Here is a 25,872-nt window from a genome sequence, read left to right on the forward strand (position 1 = left end):
TCAGCTACAAGAAGGATGATACTGAAACACATGTTCTGTGTCGACAGTGCCTTACACCTGTTGCCACAACGAGAGGAAACACAATTAATTTGTTTGACCCTTTACATTGGCAACACACAGCTATTATATCCTCCTGAGTATTTTTTTATACCGTAATATATATCGCAGGATTAAGAACAATCACAATGTCAGTTTTTTCTAATATCGTGCAGCCCTATTCAGCACATCTGTCATGTTCCAACTCTGACAGAAAGTAAATCATATTTAAATGAAAAATAACCTTCTGATGGCTTCACAACTAACTTATGAGTAACAGAAAATTTAAGGTTGACAAAAATAGTGATTTTATTTATATCATGATACATATCGATATTGTCTGATATGAAAAAAATTATCATGATATGACTTTTTTCCATATCGCCCAGCCCTATTTCTGGCAAAAAACAAAACACGTCAACAGCTTTAAAACACTGTTCTACAACCCAGTCAGTGATTTCTCTGGTCTTTTATCCATTTTCTTAGCAAACACCACTCATAAAATATGCAAAACTCTAAGGTGGTATTTACAGCCTTATTTTATGTTGTGACCTTGAACATCTCCTCAACATCTGTGTTTAACAGATTCATAAACATTTGACTTCAGGACTAGGGAACCACAAGTACAACTCCGTGCTAAGTCCATTCTGGGTTTCAGGTCCTATTCCTGTAGCATTCTATTGCTAGAGATTTCATTTCTATTTGGTGCCTTGCCCCATTATTAATCATTTTTATTTAATGGATAGTTTACCTCAAAATCTTTCATGCAGGCACTTTAAGAATATTGATTTACAAAAAAACAAACCGACAGCATCATTATTTACTGCCTGAAGCTTTTAACACAAATAAACCTAGCTGCAGTCATCTTAATGAGGAATTATACAAAGCATTACTTAAATATACACGTGTACTGTTTATGTATGTTTGTGCATATGTGTGGAGGAGATGTGTTGCTATGAACACGTCATGTTTTTCTTCCTGTGCACCTTCCTTTTCTACCTACAGTGTTCATGCAGGCAGGCTTTGTGTGTGTGTGTGTGTGCGTGCGCGTGCACGTGTGCCTGTTTGCATATTTGTACACGTGAGGAGGGGGAGGTTTATTCCAGGAAATGTTTCACTCACAGATAGGTTTCCAGGGCAACTGTGCTGCATGTAGTCTAATGTGCTGTAGCTGCAATCCATTTGGGATACAGAGAAGAGAAAGAGGAAATGTGCATTTGTCTGTTGCATGTGTGTGTGTGTGTGTGTGTGTGTGTGTGTGTGTGTTTTAGCTCTAACTGTAGTTAAGGTCATTGATGTTCCTTTCCTCCCCTTTCCTCCCCTCCCCACTCCTCTCCTCTGTGTAGATGCGCAGAAGAAGAGGATTGTTTTCCAAGTCACTCTAAGTAATCACATCCCTAATGCATGGAAGCTTTTCTACATTCTAGACAGAGCTAGCCAGCGAGGGGAACAGAGGCTAGATCAGGGCTAGCATGTAGCTTCTCTGAGCAAAACTCTTTTAGGTGGACTCTACCTGATGGCATCATCACACACCAGAGGGAAATTCGGTTCTGCCAAATTTGCCGTTGACCCCTGCGGTAGTGAAAAAAGACAAGGCTGAGAGAGATAACGGCAAACTTGACAGACGTCACATTCATTACTCATTTAACATTGACTAAGGTAACGACCCTGAGAGTTGGATGATGCTGCTGAGTCGGCTGTTTTGAAAGAGCTTGCACGGCTTCCAAGGCTGGACACGCCTGACACATTTCATCCAAGTCCCTCCTCCAGATGTGCTTCAATGTTTTCTGTTTCAGTTTCATCTGCAACTCAGTGTGGAAACAGAGGAAAGGATCTCTGTGAATGATTAGCTTGTGTTTGGCCCATGACAGCCTTATTAAGGCTTTTGCATATTAAAGCCCCCCCACACCCCCACCCCCACCCCACTTCCCACCACTCGCCCTTTGTGTTGCTTATGAGTTATGGCTCACATTGTTTTGCAGACAAAGTTGAAGAGATGACACACGCCCAGAAGACGTCACCAGTTGATATGAAGATCGCCACGATCAAACCACGCCCTTCTAGTCGCTGCTTGGTGACGGCTGCTGATATGAATGTGAGTTGACAGAACTTAATGAATAACACAAGCAAAATAGAGGGTATGCACAGTGTGATGTCTGAGATATGGTAATATACATACAGAGTTATAGTTTATACTCTGGTTCATGAAGTTAAGTTGCATTAAGTAATGTTCCTGTGCCTTTAAGAGACATAGCCGGATGCACAGCAACAGATGTAAAGTGGGGACGCAGATGTGTTGAGTAAAGCAAACACACGAAGTTACAACGGTGTGATTATTGAGTCCACACAGACATAATACACAAGATATTGCAGCAGGCTGAAGTCACTGCAGTTACATTCACTGAGTGGCAGAATTTACCTTAAATGTTTCAAACACATCTAAAGTACCTGGCCTGTCTATAACTGAAATTCATTCACCCATCCATCCTCTGTTATGGCTTAATCCTCTAGAGCACAGGTGTCAAACATGCGGCCCAAGGGCCAAATCTAGGGTCCAGTCTGGCCCGTGTGATGAATTTGTGAATTCAGATTCAGATTCAGAAAACTTTATTTATCCCAAAGGGGCAATTCATTTGCAGCTTACCACAGACATCAGCCCACATCCGAAGTGCAAAGTGACAAATAAATCAGTGCACAAATACAAGATCACTGAAAGCAACTACGAATAAATGCATTTAAATAATCAGCAATAAATAATCAATAAATACCAATGATAAATTACTAATAAATTACCCCCTCTGTGAACATGAATGTGAATTCCACAAGCAAAAGTGATGAATATCAACTCCCATTATCCCATGCTACTTCATATTGTCATTTAATAATCCAAAAATTAAAAAAAAAAAAAAAAAAAAAGCAGCTCTTTTAAGTGGAAGAGTATACAACACTTTTCCTTGTGCTGTTGAATTCAGGGTATGGTATTATGGATATGGTATATAAAGCAACAATTAATGTCGACATACATTATGATCTACAGCAGGTGAAACACTGACAATGGAAAGTTACATAAAAGAAAATACATGATTTTCACTCAAAAGCACAAAATACAGAGGACAGTATCACAATAAATGTCGATAAATCACTTAAGAAAGGTGAAATCTAGAGGAAAAAATCATTTGGGAACTGCCACAAAAGTAGCACTGGGTCTTTATGGGTTAAACTCGTTATTTTTCTCCAAGCTTTGATTTTGTTCATTCCCCCTACATACATATCAGGTACATAGTCAGGAAATCTAATTCCTGGCCACAAATCAGTATCCACAGACCACTGGTTCTTTGACAAGTTGTAAGAATCACTGTTGTCAAACATCCTTTAATTTAAACAGATAATTGTTTTATTCCCACATGAATCATTTTCTCCATCAAATGTGGACATGTTGCTTCATATATTGTGACTGCAGTCCCTACTAAGGGACCATGTTCTGGTTTGGAAATGACATCAGTGCATACCCTCAGTTGGATAGTATTTTAAATAACTGGGTGTGTGTATTTGTGACACTTCATACACATATTATGTTCTGTATGAAGAATGACTGTCATTCATTTGTGATTGTTTTTACAGCAGTTTGTTTTCCTTGTTAATTTTAATAGAATATAAATAGATAAAATATGCCAGTATAATATAATTAATATATTTTCAATATTCTGATTTGCAGTCCTTGTATCATGATCGCCAGGGAGTAGCAGTGGTGCCACCCACTGTGCCAGGGGCCTTCTTAGGGATACCTGAGAAGGGCACACTGAAAAAACAAAAGTCTATAGGTATGACATACATACACTGAATGTGCGCGTGCGTGTGCGTGTGTGTGTGTGTGTGTGTGTGTGTGTGTGCGTGTGTGTGTGTGTGTGCGGTGGACATGTAAATGTAGGTGGGCTTAAGTCGTGAACTGCATGCCTAGTACATTGCGCTCTTATCTTGATATAATGTTTTGTCAGAGGACTTGCACTCTGCACTCTTACGATATTAAAGCTAATTATAGATAAATTGAAATGATCCAGTCAGCAAAGTGTGCTTTGAGGCCATAATGTTGGAGGTCATTAAACATATGCTGAATGTTCATTCTTAATGCTGAATAAGGGGATGTCATGCAGGCTGATGATACTTTTACTTTTTTTGCTGCCATTGTAACAGAAATAGGATTTAGAGTTTTTTAGGGAATAAATATAAATAGATAAATAAATATTGTATTCAAGTCCCCCAAGGGCTGGCTGATATATCAAATGTACTCACTGTATCACAATTTGTTCTACAGGGTGGGGAAGCAAAATTTACAATATTTTGAGGCAGGCATTGAAAGACAGTGTATGACCAGTTACTTTATTGAAAGTCATGAGAATTTATTTGCCACAAGAAAATTGACATAATAGAAAATGTTTTTATTCTATGTGTCCTCCTTCTTTCTCAATAACTGCCTTCACACGCTTCCTGAAACTTGCGCAAGTGTTCCTCAAATATTCGGGTGACAACTTCTCCCATTCTTCTTTAATAGTATCTTTAAGAAAGTTGACATTGCTGTGTGATGTTCTATTGGTAGCATGTTCTAAAACGCCCCAAATAGCAGAATCCAGAGGGTTTAGATCTGGGCTAGAAGGCGGCCATAAACATGATTCCCAAAAATTGCTAAAATTGGATTTGCAGAAATCTTGTATTTTTCTAGCTGTGTGGGCTGGAGCACCATCCTGTGTCCATATATAATTTCCATCTGGGTAGTTTGCTTTAAGCCATGGCAATACCTGGTATCTCAGAGTCTTGTAGTAAGAATTAACATTGATTTTTTCATCAGCTTTGTAGAATTTTATAGGCATTTTCTTTCCATCGGAAGCCACAACACCAAAAGCCATAACTTGAGCAGGATGTTTTGTTCTGAATGTCCCTTTAACCTCAGCTTTCAATTTTGCGATAAATCTGTCATTTCTGCGGTTCAGAACAGCATCAACAGTGAAGATCTTTTCATCTGAAAAGATCGTTACAATGGAGGGCTTTTTCTTGAACCATGTAAGAATTTTCTTGCACCTTTCCAATCTCTTTTCCTTCATAGCTGTTGTCAACAAGTGTTTTGGTGTTCTTGTGTAAGAGTTTAACTTCAAATCATATTTTACTGCATTTCTAACGGTCTTGTTGTCTACCTCAAGTTCAATTGCCATTTTTCTCATGGATTTGGTTGGATCCTGTAGGATTTTGGATTTGAGAGCTTTAATAAAAGCTTTGGTACGTTTTTTGATGCTTCCTCCACTTCCAGACTTTCTCGTAATAGTTTTGCTCATAGTCATTCTCTTCTTTACATTATAAACAGTCTTTATGGACACTCCAACTATTTTTGAAATCTCCTTTGGTGTGACGAGTGCATTCAGCAAATCACACACTCTTTGACGTTTGCTTTTCTGATTACTCATATGGGCAAAAGTTTCTGAAAAGGTATGGATAATACTGTTAGGTATGATTATGACATCAATATATGTTTGGTTTCAAAAGAATTGACGTAGTGCCTGCTGAGAAAAAAACAACTAAATGTTCATTGTAAATTTTGCTTCCCCACCCTGTATGTCGATGGAGTAAGTGCAATACAAATCCTCACTGTGTTTTTAAGTGATCGTCATGAGACTCATTTGCCAGTTTGTTTCTCTTGCAGTGTCCTGTGGTTTCTTAGTGGTGTAATTGTTATGTTACCAAGTATATTTAAAGTGATCTTTGAAGTGTTTGTCAAATAATAAAGTTAATTTAAGTTGGTTATTCAGATAGTCACTTGCCTCCCGACCAAACCAAAATAATAATAATAACAATAAAAAAAATGCAGCACTCTTGCAAAAAGTGTGCTATAGGAGCCCCGTATTAATAGCTATGTTTGGCCAATCAGATAACGCCCCAAATAGCTCTCAACCATTGTTAACTGGTGCAATGTAAAGGTCTTTTAAGTCAAATCATCACTGCAGTATTGAACAGTGTTATTGCACATTGCAGATAGCTCATAACATACAGGCCCAAGTAAGGCATTTTGTTCTCGGTGCCTGTCTCAAAGGTATGTTTTATCAGAAACGGATTTTAAGAATATCTCATCAGGCTAGTGGCAGAATGCCAAAATGAAACTGAGTGTCATTTATACAAGCAGTTTGAGTTTTCTGATCCAGTTTAGCTCTCCAGCCAAAGGCCATAACTTATTGTGAAGGCGCTGTGTCCGGCGTTGTTTTTGTTGTCATCATCTTTGTTAGCAATTTCTTCAAACATCTTTGATGAAACTACTGATTGGATTCATTTCAAATTTTATATGTATCTTCCTTGGGACAATGTCTATAAAGTTTGTTCACATTTTTGACATATTTTGATTTAAAAATAATTTTTGAAATTTTTGAAATATTAAACATTTGCCTTTATTTATAATGGGCCATATTTAATGGATTATAACAGAAATGGTTACAGATATCAATATAGTTACTATTGTGCACTGACAGAAGTCATAATATGGACTTTCATTTAATTGGTTGAGTTCTCCTTCAGTGAAAGTACCACCCACTTTTGTTTGGGAGATTGACCTCCTGCATCAGGACCATAGGACTCTTACATAGCAGCAGAACCTGACAACCTCACAAATTCAAGTTGTTATTGATTCTTGATAGAACATGCCAGTGAGATACAGGACCATTGGTCCTATTTTTAATATACACTGTTCCTGGCATAAAATGTGATGTTTAGTCCTGAATTCAGCATCGTACTCGTGCTATAAATTAGGACAGTATTTGTTGCTTCAGGTGGCAGGAACAGAGTTTTACAAGCATCCAATTAAACTTGTGTCACTAATAAACATCCCATAGCCACCTGCCCTTCTCATCAGTCTGGGTTCACACAAATTTGCAGAACCTCCAGCTTGAATAAATAAAGGTTAAAAAAGAGGTCACATCAATAAATGAGATATTTAACACCAGAAACAGAAGGCCAACCAGGAAATAAAAAATGGAAATGTCTCCCCAAGGTACTGACATAATTTTTCTTTCTGCTTCGCTCTGTTCCATTTCTCCAAGGTACAACAGAAGATGAGAAACAGGGATTCCTCACACCGCCTCTGCTCAAGTTTTCCCGCAGCCTCTCTATGCCTGACACCTCAGAGGACATCCCGCCTCCCCCAGCCATTTCACCCCCATCGCCGCCTGCCTACAACTCAGCTGCTGGCCCTACAACAAAGAACTATGGTACCACAAGGCCAAGTTTCACCCAGAACTCACCCGCTAATGCAGTGACCACCATTAGCAGAGATGTTGGTACATTAAGGCGTGGTTACTTCCGCCAAAGCTCAGAGCAATTTGAGAGCACACGCACTCGAGGGCGCACACCAGTGCCTGAGAACCCTTACTCTGAGGTTGGTAATAAGACACTGTACGTGCCAGCAAAACCAGCTCGAAGGAAGGGCATGCTAGTAAAGCAGTCCAATGTTGAGGACAGTCCAGAAAAAACCTGTCACATGCCAGCAAGCCCCTCAGGCCCAGTTTCCATGCCTACTACACCTGTAGAGCGAACATGCTCCTCCATTCCCATCCCCACCATCATTGTCAAGGAGCCCTCCACCAGCAGCAGTGGCAAGAGCAGCCAGGGTAGCAGTATGGAGATTGAGCCCACTACCCCTGAACACCCACCTCTAACGCCTACCATTGGTGGAAGTGGGGGTTTGCGTCCGGATGATCCTCTGTCTCTAAGTAACCCCTTCGCGGCAGCTATTGCTGGGGCAGTGCGAGACAGAGAGAAGAGGTTAGAGGCAAAAAAGAACTCCATTGCCTTCCAGTCCATAGACATAGGTGATGATGACTTAACCGGTCCCATGCCAACCCCTCGCCTTCGCCACTCTAAGTCCATAGATGAAGGCATGTTCAGTAGTGATGAGAGACTTCGAAGGATAATGGCTCCACCTTCTACCGTGCAGCTTGGGCCTCCTGTTGGAGGTGGTAGTGGCAACATGACTGATTTCAACACTCCAGAGCCCACAGTGGTCAGGGAACCCCTAAACACAAGAACAGGCCAGTGCCCTAATCTGGACAGTCCAGTTAGTCTCCCATCCACTCCCCCTAAGACCCACTATAGGGCCAATGGGACCTACCTCCATCCTGTCACTGGCAAGCCCTTAGACCCTAATTCACCACTTGCTCTGGCCCTGGCAGCCCGTGACAGAGCCATGAAGGAGCAACAAAACCATCCTCAGAATCAGCCACAAAATCCTCCTCAGGTTCAACAAACCCCCAAGCATGAAGCCCAGTCGCTTCCCATTCAACCAAGCCACAAACCAGACCTCAACCAACCGCTGTTCATTGACACCAAACTACGTTCTGGGATTGAAACAAGTTTTGCCGCAATCTCCACAGCGACCATGGGACGGCCTGGTCGAGGTGGCTTGAGAAGACAGATGACTGAGCAAAAGTATGAGTCTGATACTGTAAGGGAAGAGCGGCAGCACCAGGCAGTGGAGGAAAGGAAGAGTGCACCAGCAGATGTGGCAGACTCATCACAGCCCAAGTCAGCTGGACTACTAATGGTTCACACCACCACAGAAGCAAGTAACAAGGCCAATGCCCAAGATGTGGATGGACAGGATAGCAACAGACCATCTGAACTGAAAGACCCCAACCAACCTGATCTTCATAATGCTCCAGTACCACTCTCTAACCAACAGCTTCCCTCATCTCGGAGAAGAAGTGTTCCTTTAGGTGAATCCATGGATGAACCAGTTAAGTTGCCCTTCCGCATCCCCCCTCCTCCACTGGCCTCAGTTGACATTGACGAGGACTTTGAGTTCTCAGAACCTCTACCCCCACCTTTGGAGTTTGCCAACAGTATTGACATCCCTGATGACCAGGCTAGTGCCATTGCAGAGATGCTTCAGCAGCAGAGACGGAATGGAGGACCTCCTCTTCCACCTTATCACCCCCATGCACCACCTCCTGTCACTGATCAACACAAACGAATGGCAAACAGCATGCCCCCCTCATATCCTCCTCCTCCACCTGACCCAGAATCAGGGGTTGGTGACTCGGGTATTGAGGAGGTGGACAGCCGCAGCAGTGGGGACCCTCAGCACATGGAGACCACCAGCACCGTTTCTAGCATCTCCACCCTGTCATCAGAGGGAGGTTTCTGTGATAGTGCTCTGGAGAGCCTTTATGCCACCGCAGATGGACATGCCTTCCTGGTTGATCGACCTCCTGTGCCGCCAAAACCCAAAGGCAAGTCTGTCATCAACAGAACATCACTTTATCATGACACCCTCATTGAAGAGCCCCCGGAGTCATATGGGTCACCACCTCAGGCCCCTCCCCCTTCATCCTCTGAACCTCCTAGGACTCCTACTCAAAGGACATCCAAGCTGTGGGGCGATCAGCCCCCGGAGTTGCGTAGCCCCCCATCTACACCGGACACCAAGAATACCGTAATCACAGAGCTGAGTTCCATTCTGCAGCATATGAATCGTGACAGACCGCCCAAGCCAGGAGAAAGCCTCGACTCTCCCACAGGGACTAGGGGGGCCTTCGGAACAAGGTAAATGACAAATAACTTGTGATATCGCTCCATTTCTCCCAAAATGTCATTATCTTCAGTAGTTCATTCTACTAATTGTAAGTGTCAGTAATTATGTGAGCTTCATAAACTATGGTTGCACAAAGCTACTTGCAGTGTTGTGGGGTTACTACAGATTTAATTACTCTATTTCTCAAAGGCTGTGTTCCATGTACATACGTCCATCAGTTCCAGGATTTTTGTGTGTTCATGTTGGCTCAGTAGCATTGCTTTCTGGGACACTTAAGTGGAACAGAGATAGCATTAATCTCAGTAGGATAGGATGTGTCGTTCCTGCTGAAACAAGCCAAAATGTCTGCTTTGAAAAAGGTTAAGTGGGTGAAAGATCATAAGGTCATTTGCTAATTATTGACATTGTATTGATATTTGCATGAGATGCATCATTTGGAGGAGATCGTCTGGTTTCTTACAAATTCTGGACGTGTCAGAGCAAAGAGTCAAAAAGAAATAATGGTTAGCTACATCTTCTGTTGCTGTAAGTTAGGAGGACATCTTTTATTAGATGGTTTTCATTAGTAATAGTTTTGTTTTTGTGGACAACTTTTAGTCCTTGGTGGTGAATTTTCATTTGGTTATAGCTTCTTTGTCCATGGCAGGCCAAAGATTATGGCTGATGTTCATAATGTAAGGAGTTTTTGTCACTTAACACTGCTGTCACTTCATTTACAGATTTTTTTTTTTTAAATTTCCAGAGGATAGAGTAGTGTCATACCTTCCTTGAGCTTTTAGTCAGCAGCATAAGAAATTGAGTTTTTTTTTTTTGTTTGTTTTTTTGTTTTTTAAAAGAAAGTCTTAATTAATCGTTCATCTTAATTCCATCTCTCCCTTCTCTCATTATTCAATTTACAGTTATATCATCATTTTTAATCAGTATAGAATAGCCTGGAATCAGTACACACTCACACACACTAACACATTCTTTATTTTTCTACTCTGAATTTGAAACAGGTCATGTAAACAACATATTCCTTGTGGATATATTCAAATTAGGCCAAATGCCATTTATTCAATCCCAACTGTTTTCATAACAGCCATATCCATACGAACCAGCCTCTAGTTTTTTTTTTGTTTTTTTTGTTTTTTGGGGGGGGGGGGGGGGGGGTGGAATTCATGGGCAACAGAAAAGCCAACATCTCTGCTTGGAGGAAGAAACACACCTTCTTTCAAACAGTGAAAGACTTGGATATCGTCAGGTTTTTGGACGTGTGTAAATACCACTAAGCCAGCCTATTCAAGAAGGTGTTTGAAGAAATGACAGAGAGAGGCTGTGTTTGCAGTCCAACAAGTCCTCCACCAGTGAAAAAGTTTTGAAGAAAATCTTACTGTAATGAGAATATGCACTGCTCCATGTAAATGGTGATATTAGTGGAACATTGTTTTCCATTAGTAATGAAAACAGCTCAGTAGGAAGGCTGCCCTTTTTGGAACAAGGAGGAAGAAATGTAATATTTGTTGCATGTAACCATAGTTGAGGCTGTCTCAGTTTGTCAGATCTTTATGTATGGGTGTGTGTGTGCTATATATGTGTTAAGATGAATATGGAAAAAAGTTACTGTTGGCAGTTTTATCGCTCTCTACATCGAGTATCATCCTTTGAATAGAGATTCATCCCCGGTCATTCATCTCATCCATACGTTTCACTTTTATTTCCAATATTTTTCATCTGTAAATGTATTTGCCACACAGTAAAAAATGTAGTGTCAATATTTCAGAGTCAAGCTATTTTAACCTAGATAGAGTATTTATAGCCCTATGGAGAGTAAACTAGCTCTAAAAGTAGAGTTAAAAGTCAGTGTAAAGTTCTGCACAGATGCAGTGTAAAATTCAACTCTACAGAGTGATGATTAGTGCCAGTCTGCCGCATTGCATTGTGGGTACTGGACTACTACTCATTGTGTTCTATTTTATGTGCAGGGGTTCAAGGGGGGTTTATTTTAATGTTTATTTAGGTTAACGTGTCTGTTTTACAATGTTTATTGGCCTTTTTATGTTTATTTTTTGTATTAATGTGACACCATTAGTCAAACCTGTAGGCAGAACAATGCCCAACCTGACTGTCGCTGTGACGCTATTACTGTATAACAAATGGGGAGGACTTAAGTCTTCCAAAGGAAAAACATGTCCTAGGGTGACAGAGTGTTCCGAGAGCGCCTGCAGCCTGCGGAATTGCAGATTGCCACCCTCCTGTCTGCAGGTTACTTTTAAACAATGATCTAAATTAAATATTCTTACCAATTTGAGACGACATACTTTAAAAGTTGAAATAATTGCAATTTTTCGTTCATCGTCTTCTCAACTTTTACTCCACACAACGCCATCTTTGTTTTGGCCGGAAGTGCGAACTGAATGATCCCGAAGCACTCGAAGTCTCCAGAAACGGCCAAGTGCGCTCAGTGTAGTTTTCTACCACGAATTGGTCAAAGAAGAAAACGAAAGAAGTCTGCTTGGAGCTTGCAGTAAGGGCAGGAATCGAAATGGAGCTAATGAGAGTAAAACTCTGAATAAATTGATTGTTTTATGTAAGACAATGTCTTCCAAGAGGAAGCAAGAGATCATCAAGGGCCAGCAGACACTGTTTGGTTTCCTAAAGAAGCAGAGAACAGGTATTTACCCTACAATACATCCAGATCTATTCTTGCAAACTGTTCTCTCTACAAACATTACTAAAATAAATCTCAGGTCATGAATGTAAACATTTCACAGATCTTTTGTATTTGTTCTATTAACTTTTATGAATGAGTGAAATGACAAAATACAGGGGAAATTCTGGCCAATTTTTTTTTTATGTGTAGACTTAGAAAATATTCTGGGTCCTGCCATATAGATCTAATTTTGCCAATGTTCTGAGCTGCTATATAATTGATATTTCATGAATGTACACGTCACAGATCTTTTAGATTTGTTCTATTAACTTTTATGAATGAGTGAAATGACAAAATATAGGGGAAATTCTGGCCAATTTTTTTTCATATCCGGACTTAGAAAATATTCTGGGTCCTGCCATATAGATCTAATTTTGCCATTTTCAGTAATGTTCTGAGCTGCTATATAATTGATATTTTATTTTTCAGAGCCTCCACCAGCCACTGAACCTTCTAGTGCCTAGGTTCCCATAAGGCTATAGCCCCCTAGTTAAGGTCTCACACATAGTTTGTGCAGGGAATTAAAATCTGTCACCAATTATTGCTATTTAAATTGTGTTAATTGAAATATATATATCTTTTTTAGGGCTGGGCAAGTTAACGCGTTATTACCGCATTAATGCATTCATTAAATAACGCCGACAATTTTTTTTTTTATCTCACGTTAATGCCGTTTTATTCTTACTCATATTCTTCTGCCCCTGCTTGTGTGCGTGTAGCGATTAGCTCAGCAGATAGACAACAGTTTTCCCAAGAAAAGCCGGACACCGAAAACTTCTGTCCAAATCTTCTACTTGAGACTCACTGTAAAACTGCAACATACATACAAAATATGTCTCAGTTCTGTTCATTGCCTTAGTACATTTACATGGCATTATACATGTAAATGAATGGGAAAAAGATCGCTATCTCGATGCTAACTTGAATGGGAAAATCCATAGACACGCTATTGATTAGCATTTACAGATTAATTTAAGATTTACAATGTCTTTATCCAGCAACAAAGGTTCACATCAGAGATATTTTATACTATTCATTCTTACAACAACTGAACATAAAATACTCACAGGCAAACGTTTTTCAGGCCATACAAACAAAGTGAAAGAAACATGTCTGTTAGTTCCTTCTTATGCCTGAACTGGCTACGGTAACACCGCAAGTACAAAACATACGTTAGTGCAACTTATTCCGATCACTAGAGGGCCCCTTTTGCTTGCTTTTAACAACTGAACATCACATATTATTGGGCTTATTAGTATTAGTACTTATTAGTGGGCTTAAGACTCCTGTCAGTCACTCACAACCTGAAATAAACTGGTGTGGACATAAACATGGAGAAAAGTACCGGTCTTTTCCATGGACATTTTCATTTTAAATGTCTTCAGATGGCGGGGTTGAGAAGACCAAAGTTGTTTGTAAGCACTGCAATGTGGAATTATTTTCTATCACCGGAGTACTTCGAGTCTGAAATATCACTTAAAGGCAATACACGCTGTTGATGCCGGCAAACCCCCCCCCCCCCCCCATATAACTACTTGATTAATCGTAGAAATCCATGCAGTTAATTGCGATTAAAAATTTTAATCACTGCCCAGCACTAACTTTTTTCCAAAACCAAAAACCAAACCAAAAATGCGCAACATCTATGCTAAACATGCAGTTATGTTACAAGCCAGACAGCATACTACAGAGGTTTACTAAGAGACCAGACACACATACTACTGGTGAAAGTGCGGTTTGCATGAAAATTGTGTACTTACAACAGCTTCATAACATTGTGTATTTTTCAATGTCACATTTTGATGGAAACTGTACTTAAATACATAAATCTCATGACAATACAAGTGCTAGAAATAAGTAATATTACACAATTAAATTGCACCAGAGGCCACCAAATAACACCAAATTATCAAAATTTTCTTGGGGGGGCATGCCCCCAAACCCCCCTTGGTGAGGCACGCCTGTGGTGCGCAGCGCCACGTTCCACCCCGCGATAACTCAACGCGTGAAGTTGTGCAGGCTACTTTTTTTGTAGTGCAGGCTACTTAAATATTCTGGGAACACTCTGGAGTGATTAGAACCCACAGAGCAAACATACGCCCTTCTCAAACCCCACCATGGGGACCCTTGCAATTCTACATTGTTCCAATATTAGCATAGAGTGCAAACTGATGAAGAAAATAACACTGCAGAGAAATAAATATTAAAACATTATAGAGTCATTTTACAACTAAATCTGGAGTAAAAATAGCTCTTTAAAGTGTAATCATTTTACCCTTAACAATGTGAAAACAACACTGTTAAATAGGGCGGCACAATATTGAAAAGAACTGACATTGCATTTTTTTTTAACCCAGCGATATATATTGCAATATAAAAACATACTTAGGAGGATATAATAGCTGTGTGGTGCCAACATAAATGGTCAAACAAATTAGTTGTGTTTCCTCTTGTGGCAACCGGTGCAAGGCACTGTCGACACAGAACACGTGTTTCAGTATCATCCTTCTTGTAGCTGAAATAATTCCAGATAACTGATGTTACTTTTCTTTTTGGAACCTAGTCATCATTTACGGTGATTTTCTCTTGTTCGTTGCTCATTTTTCAATGTTGTTACCAGCGACTCACTCCAAACTGATTAAGAAAGACTGATTGATGGATCGCTGCATGCAGTGTGTGGCAGGTACCCTTAAAATTACATGAGAACACGTTGAGTTCATTTGCCTCCTACATTACAGGACCTGCAATGTGAATATTTTGCACACATACATCGCGATGTCGATGATCAAATGATATATTGTGCAGCTCTAATTTTGCAAATTTCATTGTTAATTTTGATACTGAATTTAATAGAATTAACTCTGAAAATTTGACACTGGCCATAGAGTAAATGTTACTCTAATTTTGAGTGGGACCAAGTGTTATCTGAAACAGAGTTAAATTCAACTCTCTAAGAGTTAAATTGACACTCTGTTTTTTACTGTGCACTCAGATGGAAGCAGAAAAGAGCAGCCAAATTTTGTAATGGTCAGTCCGATGAATATTGAAGTAAGTGGTAGCTGTTTGTTTTTAGGTGGGGATAAGAAATGGCACGTGCAGTGTAGCAAGATTTATTTCCTGCATATCCATGTTTGAAATGATTCAGGACATACAGAAACCTAATTCCCAGTAACTGGGACAACATTTTGATGGACTCTGCACCTAACTGGCTCAGCTCATGGTTTTTTAAACTCACATCTTCCCTGTATGAGAGGGAAATAAAAAGCACAATAAATAATTCACCGGCCACATGCATTTTGTATGAATGGTCCCATCGCTCATCAGAGAGGTGTAGAGAGCTGAGGGAAAGAGTTGATTCCTCTGGGCACTCATACTTTCTAATCTAATAAGCATTGTTAGGGCAAAACAGTGACGTCTGTTTAGGTAATTACAGTGAGATGCCCAGCAGCTGCTTAGGTCCGTGCTCATGTTCCCTTCTTTCACGCTTCATGTCACATGCTATCATGTTATCCTCATTTACATTCTTTGCAGTTCAAAGTCATGTCTGTTGGCCTTCACACCCTGTACTCATTTCATTTGCAGCTCACGCCTCTCCATCTTCATCTCCATTTTCTCCAGTCTCCTGTAGTTCCTTCACCTCTTCTTTCTTCATGTCCTCTGTGTCTTCAATCTTCACAGGTATGTTTCATCAGATGGTAACACGGCACAGTCCAGCTAAAGTTCCACTCGTGTGTTTGTATTGTGATGTATCACCATCATGCTACGAGGCATTTTGGACCTGCCCTTTCCATGTTGGTGTCTCCATGATAAATGATGCAGCCGGATCTTTTCGGAACCAAATGAATGGATCAATGTACTGTAGGAGATAGTAATCACATTAACCAGCCATGAATGTAACCACCAGGGCTGCTGCTGAATTAGGTTGTATTGAATTCATTAGTCTTATCTCCACTGTCTTCTCAGCTACATTGTAAATGTAGCCTCTACCTTAATATATTCAGAGATTACAAAAAAGATTGAATGAATGAAAAATACACAAAAGATCTAACCTTTGTTCCATAGATTATCTTTTTTTCTTAGATAACTCATTTCCATATTTTACATAATGCTAGTGTTAATAGGTTGTAAATCGTTATGCGATATATATTAATATTGTTAGTACTTATGAGCCACTGGAGTGAGAACATTAATAAAAGTTTAATGAGTTTCATAAATTGTTTATAATAGTGCCACAAACACCTATAATGACTTTAACTAACATGCATATTATGTCTCATTAAACCTTTTCGGGACTTTTTCTGGTGCTTTAGGCTATGTTCAGACTGCAGGCGAATGTGGCCCAAATCCGATTTTTTTTTGTCCATCTGGGACCTGTATCCAATCTGTTAACGACAGTTTGAACAGCACAAATCCAACCCAGGCCACGTTCATATGTGGTCCTAAATCCGATACGTATCTGATATTTTGAAATGCGACTTCAGTCTGAACGGCCAGGTCGCATTTATCCGACCTTTACATCATTGAAATGTGATAATTCTGCATCCCAGAAGTGTCACTTCCGTAAACACAGTGCGTGCCTGCGTAGTCATGTATTACGTCAGGGCTTCTTTTGTGCATACGGGTCATGTCAGGGTCACATTCAGTTCATACTCAAAACTTATAGAAGTTGCATCTAATGTGTAGTATGAACAAGCGCATAAAAAAATCTGATTTCAACAAAAATCTGAATTGTGCATTAGGACCTGCTGTCTCAACATAGCCTTAGTGAAACGAATACATACTTTACTATGTATTCATCAGCAGTTAACCAGGGAGTTAACCCTTTATAGGTCACTCATAGAAATATTCTGAAATTCAACATTTCAACCTTAGTGTGTTATTGGAGGACCTAACAAGACTTTATTACTTGCTTTTTTTTATTGTTGTATAGAAAATCAAGGTCAGTGAAGTTACCATATTTGATTCCTTACCTGTAAGTGGCAAAAAATAAATACATAAATAAATAATAATCCAAGAAGTAAATATAAAAAAAATACAAGAAAAACACATGTAAGGTGAAAGGAACATGTATTTTAGAACATTAAAACATCACTTTTAGAACATTAGACCAACATAAGTGCTGATCCAGACCCCTGTCCACATCCACATTATCCCTTTGAACATCATTCCGTACATTAGTACCATTACTTCATGGTACCTAACAAAGCAGGTACAGTCACTGTTCATGCAGAGGTGGACCTTACAGACCCTGTAGACCACATTGGACCTGAGATTGTTGATTCACTGTCCTCACTGGAACTGTTACTGTTACTGTCTTGTAATATGTGTGGAATTACCAAAAATAGTCACTTCCCTGATAAAGGGTTAATAGTTAATTATGTTTTTAGCAACTATTATTAAGTGAGATCTGTGCAGGAGTAATAGCAGTTTATATGCTTAAGGGGTTTTATGTAGTATTGGTATTCCAAACTCTCAACAGCAGGAGGAAGTCAAGTATTAAAACACGTTTATGACCAAAACCACCACCAAATCAACACGATGTATCCACAGACTGTATCACTCATTGTATAAAGTATAGAGCTCATTCTTTACACAGTATCTGTATTAGGTGTCATCAAGTTTTGTTTTTCAAAGTAAAATTCCTATCTGGTTATTTTGACAGTCTGCCAACATTACACAGTCTTATAATTAGCTATGTTAGCTTAGCTCTGAGCTCTGCTTTTCGACAGCAGCAAATGAAAAGCATAACATAATTTTTTCATTATTTTTACATGATTTTTCATGTAGAGCTGTGTCCAGTGGTGAAAACAACAATAGTGCTTCTAGATTTTATTACATTGTCGCTTCTTTGACTCCTGACATTGTTTCACACTGGTTCTCATCCTCAACTTAGCCTTAATGTTACTTTTCCTCACCACGGGAGACCAGCAGAGTTACTCACTACTACCTCTAGTGGTCACATGCGTTTGCAGTAACACTAGACGTTTGGCTGTGAATACATAGTTTACACATTATACAATAATACAGTACAGTGACGTCTTTGGCATAACGTCAGAACTCTATCATTCTAAACATTCTAATCATACCCTTGTGTCATTTTTTAACATCCTATAGTAGAGAAAGCTCCTTGAATAGATTTTTTGTTTTTAGTTTTCTACCTCACCAGACCAAGCACTTACAACCATTAACCTGTAACACTTTCCACAAAGAACTTAAAGGTACGGGAGACTTTCGTGACCAATTTTTCATCAAATCTGTAAAACCTCAGTCATATCCTCAGTATCATGAATCTGTCAGTTTTTCTGTGATCTTTCACCTGAATCTCTTGCATTACGGTGAACAATTTCTTAGTGCCATCCACCATAAACAAACCATGTGTTTACAAACAGAGCCGGGAGGTAACTCAGGCATCTTCGGAATTTTGGCGCAACATGCATTGTGGGAAAGGGAGGTTCGCACAGCTACCTGCAGTGGCAGTGGCAGCGGCAGCACGACCATATGATATTATATGAATGAAACAAACATGCAGAAATGTCTGAAATGCGGAAACAGCTGGAGGAATTTGCATAGAGGGAAGGGAGCTCCTGCCATTTCCGCGTTGTGTCTTTAGCAGCTGCCACTGTCAGGCAGCTGCGTGAGCCTCCGTTTCCCACAATGCACGTCGCGACAAAATTCTGAGATGCCCGAGTCACCTCCTGGCTCTGGATGTAAACACACAGTTTGTTTATGGTGGATGGCACTAAGAAATTGTTCACCGTAATGTGAGAGATTCAGGTGAGTAATCACAGAAAGACTTACAGATTCATGATACTTAGGCTATGACTGAGGTTTTACAGATTTGATGAAAAATTGGTCACGAATGTCTCCTGCACCTTTAATATAAAGCTCTATCTGTATCTCATTTTTGTAACATAGATATGATGGTGTAGATCTACTTCCACAATGATAAATAATGCATGATGACTCACCTTAGCTAATGACTTCATCCCAGCAGTGTTATGTTTAATCTCCGGGTGATTATGCTCTAGCATTGGCATCTTTAGTGTTTCTTGTTCCCTCATTTTAGTGAAGAAGTTTCCTTGGCTTTAAATAGTCTCTTAAGGCTGTTGGTGTCTTTATGACACCGAGGAATCAGGTGTATGAAGTTGGCAGCTTCTCAAAGTAAACTGTTTATTCCCCCAAAGCCATGCATTTGAACTGATTTCCCCGAAATGAGGAGATTGTTTTGCACAGTGAAATATCTAGTGACTTCCACAAGGAGGCATTGTAATATTCTATTTGTTGATGTGTTACATCAGATTAAAGTCTAAATGTGGAATACAGATGAATATGGTTATTTCCTCCCACATAGCATCATGAAATGCAAGAGTGAATCCAGACATGTCAACAAACAAGACAGTAAAAATCTAAAAATGAGAAAATAATCTTGTTTTGTGCATAAACTCATATTCAAAGAAAGTAAGAGGTTCTATGTCTAACAATGTATAAAATCATAGTGGTCAGTCTGTATTTCAGTGTTATATCCTCATGTTTACAGCTTTCAACATTCTAACACATGATAAATTATTGAATATTTTATATAATTTGTGATTAAGAACCCTGAAGATCCAGCCCATTTGTGGTTAAATGTTTGCATTAATTCTAATACACCTGAATATTGCTGTATTGGCTTTTACTTATGTCAGAGCTTTTTCTGTTGTTTAAAGAGTAGATGTCAGTGTTGTCATCTGTCTACAGTGATGCAAACCTTCACCTCAAACATTAACAACATAGGACTGGAAGCATCACAAGTGTGTACCAGTAGTATCATCATCAACACATCAGACTGACCTCAGCCATTACCACTGATGGATGAATCCAAATGGTTTAGACCAGCTCCCCTGGTGTAAAGAACTGAGCCCAAATTCATTCTATTGCACACTTTCAGTTTTAAGTCTGTATTGTCCATTTGTATTTATATGTGTATAATCTTTAAAGTCTTTGTAATTTAAAAATTCTGTCTTTCTTTACAACTATTACAGCGGTGGTTCCCTACCGTTTTTGGCTTGTGACCCCATTTTAACAACACAAATTACTGGCGACCCCAGACATTCAAAATTGAGACTTTTTTTTGCTAAAATTAACTTGTTTTTGATCATGTAATAGTTTGCTATACTATGTTGCAAATAAACATTAATTTTAGATGACATTTAGGCTATATAATATATAATATTATGGATGGAGGCAGAAAAGCCAGGTGTTGATTACTGCACAAAGTGAGAATTTTATTTTCCTTAGTCAGGATATGTACAGTCAGTCCAGCTTGGATTTACACGGCTGACAATTAATACTGAACAAACAATAACTCTAATTATGAATTATGAAAGAGCTTCAGCATCTGAAACTGACCACAATGAACATTTTAAAGATAAACAGTACCACAGTGCTTCAGTTTCAGCTTCACAGTTTGTCATGTCTTTTTTTTTTTTTTTTTTTTTTTTTTTTTCCTTTTCCTTTTTTTTTTTTTTTTCTTTCCCTTCTTTTTGGGCTCAGCTGGCTGACAGGCAGCTGTCTGTACCGATAAGGCAGCAGCCGACACCAACTGTACTCCCAGTCATCGTTGCCCATTTTTCTAACACCTTTGCTTGTGTATCTTCTTTTATTTGGACATTTTACCAGGGAGTATCTCACACTACTTTTTTTTTGTTTGTTTGTTTGTTTGTTTGTTTGTTTGTTTGTCATGTCTTTTATGTATTGGGATTGTCTCTGTCAACTCACCATATATTTTGTATTGGTACAATGTTTTTTTTTTTTTTTTTTATCAATTACTAGAAATTTCAGGTAACCCCATTTGAATTCCAGGTGCCCCCATGTGGGGTCCCGACCCCAAGGTTGAAAAACACTACATTACAGCAAACATTCATGTCCATTGTGCTATGACAGTTTGCATGAAATTAGATGTAAAAAAAAATTGCAATATATTGAATTGTAACTCCATATCAGATTGCCATTATTTTGCAAATGCACACCCCTCGTTTAAGTATTTGCCTAATTTGCCTGATTCTCCTGCAAATGATTATCAACAGTAGGAATATCTGTGTTTCTCTGTGACGTACAGTACACTTTCCCACAGACTCATATTCTAATGTTGAAATGGTGATTAGTAATGTGGTAAGGTCCAAACTGTGTCCAACTGGCTTTGGCTTCATAGTGTTCTTACTTGACTTTTGGCCTCACAGCTTGAAGATTCTGGGTTTGATTCTCATTCAAACTGCAGCCTTTATGTGTTGAGTTACCCGTGTGGGTTTCCTCCAGGTCCACCAGGTTCCCCCCACTGTTAAAATCAGCTACATTTAGGCTCATTCTACTGTCAGTCCCTTTGACCACAGTACTTATAAACATCTGGACTTGGTTCGTGAGCACCTTCAGTGACAGCTTACTGTTGTTAATGTACAAACTGTTAATGCTAATGCTAATGCCAGGCACTATGGGCCAGATCTACTAAAGGTTTGCATGTATAAAAATGTACAAACTGATTTACAAACAGTGCGCACTAACAGATGCATCTTTCAAAGTTGCGAAATAGTGTGTCTGCATCCAGTTAGTACGTTTGCCGCAATGAATCTGTAATACAGGCAACTGTGCGTGTGCTGGGAGGAGAAAATGTGAATTGCAATTTTTTCGAAGAAAGGGTTTTGTGGTAGCGCTCTAGTTGTACTCTGTACTAGGAGCAGCGGCCCGATGTCCCTAATCATCGAACTCAATTTCGTTTGATGTACTCTGTACTGTCAAATGGCAATAAAGGCAATTCTGGTTCTGATTCTGATTCTAAATATATTCATTTAGCACACGCAAAGTGATTTATCAAACCCGAAAGCAATTTTGCTCATAGAAACTGCATCTATATTTAACACATCTCAAAGGGAGGTGCAGACAGTTTGGATGTGTAATTGCACGCACGTGGCTGCGGTTATTGTTGCAAGGACACATCGAAAAGATGAAACAAGATGCAAAGAACGCATTTTTCACCCTCGTGTGAACATTTTTAGAATGAATGAGGGAACACTTATTGAAACATATCGCCTATCCTTGTGGTGCTTTTATTTCCATATTTGTTTGTTGTTTGTTGTATTTCACGCATTCATTTTGACAGCCCCAAACATGCCAGGTTGGACTGCATTAACTTTGAGTGTTGCGTCATCATCATGAAAACTCGACATTCTTTCCCCCCGATTCACCACATCAGATGGCCATTCTGGACTTTGACAGAATTTCCTACTAGTCAGTCTGCCCCTGACTGTTGCCATTAGTGCTGGCATATCCCAGAGGAGTTTTTCTAGTGTACTGTCTCCATGACGACAACCAGTAGCACACGCAAAATCCTCATTTAAATAGGGCGGTCTCCAACATGTTTGCACCTGTTGTCATATGCGCAGGCAGTCTTAGTAAATCACCCGTAAACCACAGTTCAACCCCACATGCAAAATTCTAGATTGCACACACAAATTAGTACACTCGAATTGGGATCTTAGTAGATCTGGCCCTATGTGTGTATTAGGACGGGTAAAACGCAGACTACATTTCCCAATGGGGATGATGAAGTGAATAAACTTTTTTTATTATAATATATTAGTCACACTTTACATGATGTTATATGGAGGATTTCCCATAAGTACATAAGCACATAACTTTATATCTAAGCGTAGGTTAATTATTAAATGATGGGTTTTCTTTACTCCCGGTTCCTGGTTATCTATGACATCATCAGTCCTAAGGGCTTATAGAACATTCTGCTTTTAATTGCGTTACAGCTACATGATACATGAAAAAAATATATAGTGCAGTTGTTTTTGATATATGTTGTGGTGGGAAAAAAACAGGAATTTTTGCAGATGACTTAAATATCACTATGTGGAAAGAGTGAATTATTCTACAATGATTACCTCCTGGCTACACTGAACATGTATTGTATGCAGAGTGGGTTATGCGACATTACGCTTCACTATGCTTCAGTAAGAATGGTCACAGCAGTCAGCGTGGAAATGATGTGTATTTGCCGCAGAGATTCTCAGTGTAAGCGTAAAAATAGACTTGCGCTCTATTTACATCTTTTACGCGAGGTGTATTATGTCGGTTTTACACAGAAATGAGTGAGAAAGTGTCGAGATTTTTTTTAATGAAACTACTGATATAAAAGGAATGAGGTTATTGACATCTTGGTTTTCAGAGTTCAGCCAAGTTGAAGTTTCCTGTTCCTGTGACCCAAGATGGTCATCCTGAATGACAGGGAACGATAAAAAACAAATAAAAAAATAAAAAAAGATGAGCAATCACAGCTTATTTTAACTCCTCTCTCCCACTCTTAATCACCCTGTCGGCATTTATTTTGCTAATACCAAATGGTGGTTGCTTAGTAACTTTATTCTCTCCATATGTAACTGTAGTCTGTAGCTGTTAACTTAGCCACATCACACACACACACACACCACAAAAACAAAGAAACAAGGGTCGTAATAACACCAACTTGTTTTTTGTGCGTGACTTACACACACAAACACATAGATGTAGATGTATGAAAAACAAACATCCACACATGAATAATCTGTTTTTTATGTGTTAAAGGGGTCATATTTTGCTAAACCCACTTTTATTAGTCTTTATTTGTTTATTTGGACCCTTATAGTTCAAAAAGTCTGAATTTGAACCCTCCAGGTGCTGCAAAGCTATCTTTCTATTCATTTTGGCAAAAACTGAGTGGATTTCTACAACCTGTTTTAATTCCTTTTTAATTTGTTGCGTCTGTAACTTCAGTCGCGGAAAAAATTATTAGACCATCAGAAGTCATCAGAAACAATGATTATGCAATCAAGTACTAACTCCTGTGTGTATCATGTGACTAAAACAGACAGAAAAGAAAACATGGAGTGCCTAAAAGCACTGTTTTTGTCAGTACGATGCCATAGATATTGAAGTAAGAACTGAAGTGATTTTGGTTATTATCAAGAAAACATAGAAAATGGATAGATATCAGCTCTGAAATTAAACTACTATGAGCTATTTTTGCTGTTATCATTATATTTGTCCAAGCAAATGTACCTTTAGTTGTACCAGGCATTAAAATGAACAAGAAACTGCAGAAAACAAGAGGTGGTCTAATAATTTTTTCCACGACTGTAGTTACATCACGACATTTGCACATATAAGGTCAAGACTTCTGACGAACATTTCTCAGAGTACGTAGAAATGGGACAGAGCAGCATGGTCAAGAACCTGGAGGGGGTGGGGTGTGAGATGGCTCATTTGCATTTAAAGGGCCAGTGCTTAAAACCACCTTTCTGGTGTCATTACTCAGAAATAGGGTTGAAGATGGACCTGTGGAGTTGAATTAATGAAGAATTCAGACCCAAGTATAGCATTTACAGTTTAGGAAAAAGCATAATTACATTTAAAAAAGCAAAATATCACTCCTTTAAGTAAAAAAGCAGTAGAGCGACTTGTACATCTGCATAGAAGATAATAATAAAAAGTTGAAAAGCATTTTTTTAGTGCAAACCAAACTATTTTGAACATTACACATGACCTTTATTTTCATTCCACCAAACACATAAACAGCTGAGACGACTCTAGAACTGACACAAGATGACCAGGTCTACTTCAGGTCCAGTGTCGGGTCAAACTTCACTGCATGTGCTGCAGGGTGACACGTGTACATTTCAGTGATGATGCATAGATGAGAACTTCTGTTCAGGGCAATAACAGTACAGATAGTCATGATATCAGATAAATGCTATTTCTATTACATGTTTTTCAGTTGTCTTGAGGGTTTATTTTATTGAGATTTCCACCTAAAACTCTTCATTTTACATCTGCATGTTTTGATGATGAATATTTTTGTCAATATCTTTATAATTCTTTTGAATGTGCTACCTCTAGATTTCTGAAATGATATGCTGTTTTTTTTCATAAAGAATAAAATTAAATTTAATTCATAAATTTTATTCTTAATTTATTTTCCATCTTATTGTACTACTACTGTCACAATTTTTTTTTGTTTTATTCTAACATCTTTGATCATATTGCCCTACTTTATGTGCTTCTCATGTCAGATGTGGAGGATGAACCTTGCTCTCCTGAATGTCACCAGGGTCTCCGATTATCTGCCTCCATACTCAGAGGGGGTTTGTGGGGGGGTTTTTTGTTTCGTTTTTTTTTTTTTTACTTTTCTTTTTCCTTCTGGAGTGGGTTGCCAGGCAGCGTAGCAGAAGATAAGGTTGTAGACCGGCAGACAGGAGCAGATAGGGAGCACCTCGTCATGTGCAAAGGTCTGCATGGGGTTTCGATGGTCCTGCTTCTGTGACCGTCAAACAGATGGCAACACGCACAAGATGGCCTAGATTCACACATACGCTCCCTCTTCCTCTCCTCATCCCTCTCACTCTCGTCCACATTCTCCTGCTCGCTCACTCTTTTCACTTCCTCCTCTTACTCAATATTTTGGAATCGGCCTCAGCACCAGTGATAACATCGGATTTTCTCCGTTGGACATTTGTGTGTGTGTGATTGTGTGTTTGTGTGTTTTCTCTTTTTTTTATCCCATGTCTCT

At 39.1% G+C, this 25,872-nt stretch overlaps 1 protein-coding gene across 1 annotated transcript in view; it reads left to right on the forward strand.

The window, feature by feature from the left end:
• Positions 1-25,872, forward strand: part of LOC115439140 (SH3 and multiple ankyrin repeat domains protein 2-like) — a 515,551-nt gene that overhangs the window by 477,636 nt on the left and 12,043 nt on the right. The window contains exons 23-25 of the mRNA XM_030162991.1: positions 2,019-2,131; positions 3,752-3,857; positions 7,110-9,609. Coding sequence (XP_030018851.1) covers positions 2,019-2,131; positions 3,752-3,857; positions 7,110-9,609 — 2,719 coding nt within the window. The remainder of the gene's footprint in view (positions 1-2,018; positions 2,132-3,751; positions 3,858-7,109; positions 9,610-25,872) is intronic.

The sequence above is a fragment of the Sphaeramia orbicularis genome, chromosome 3 (genome assembly GCF_902148855.1).
Source record: "Sphaeramia orbicularis chromosome 3, fSphaOr1.1, whole genome shotgun sequence".
Taxonomy (NCBI): Eukaryota; Metazoa; Chordata; class Actinopteri; order Kurtiformes; family Apogonidae; genus Sphaeramia; species Sphaeramia orbicularis.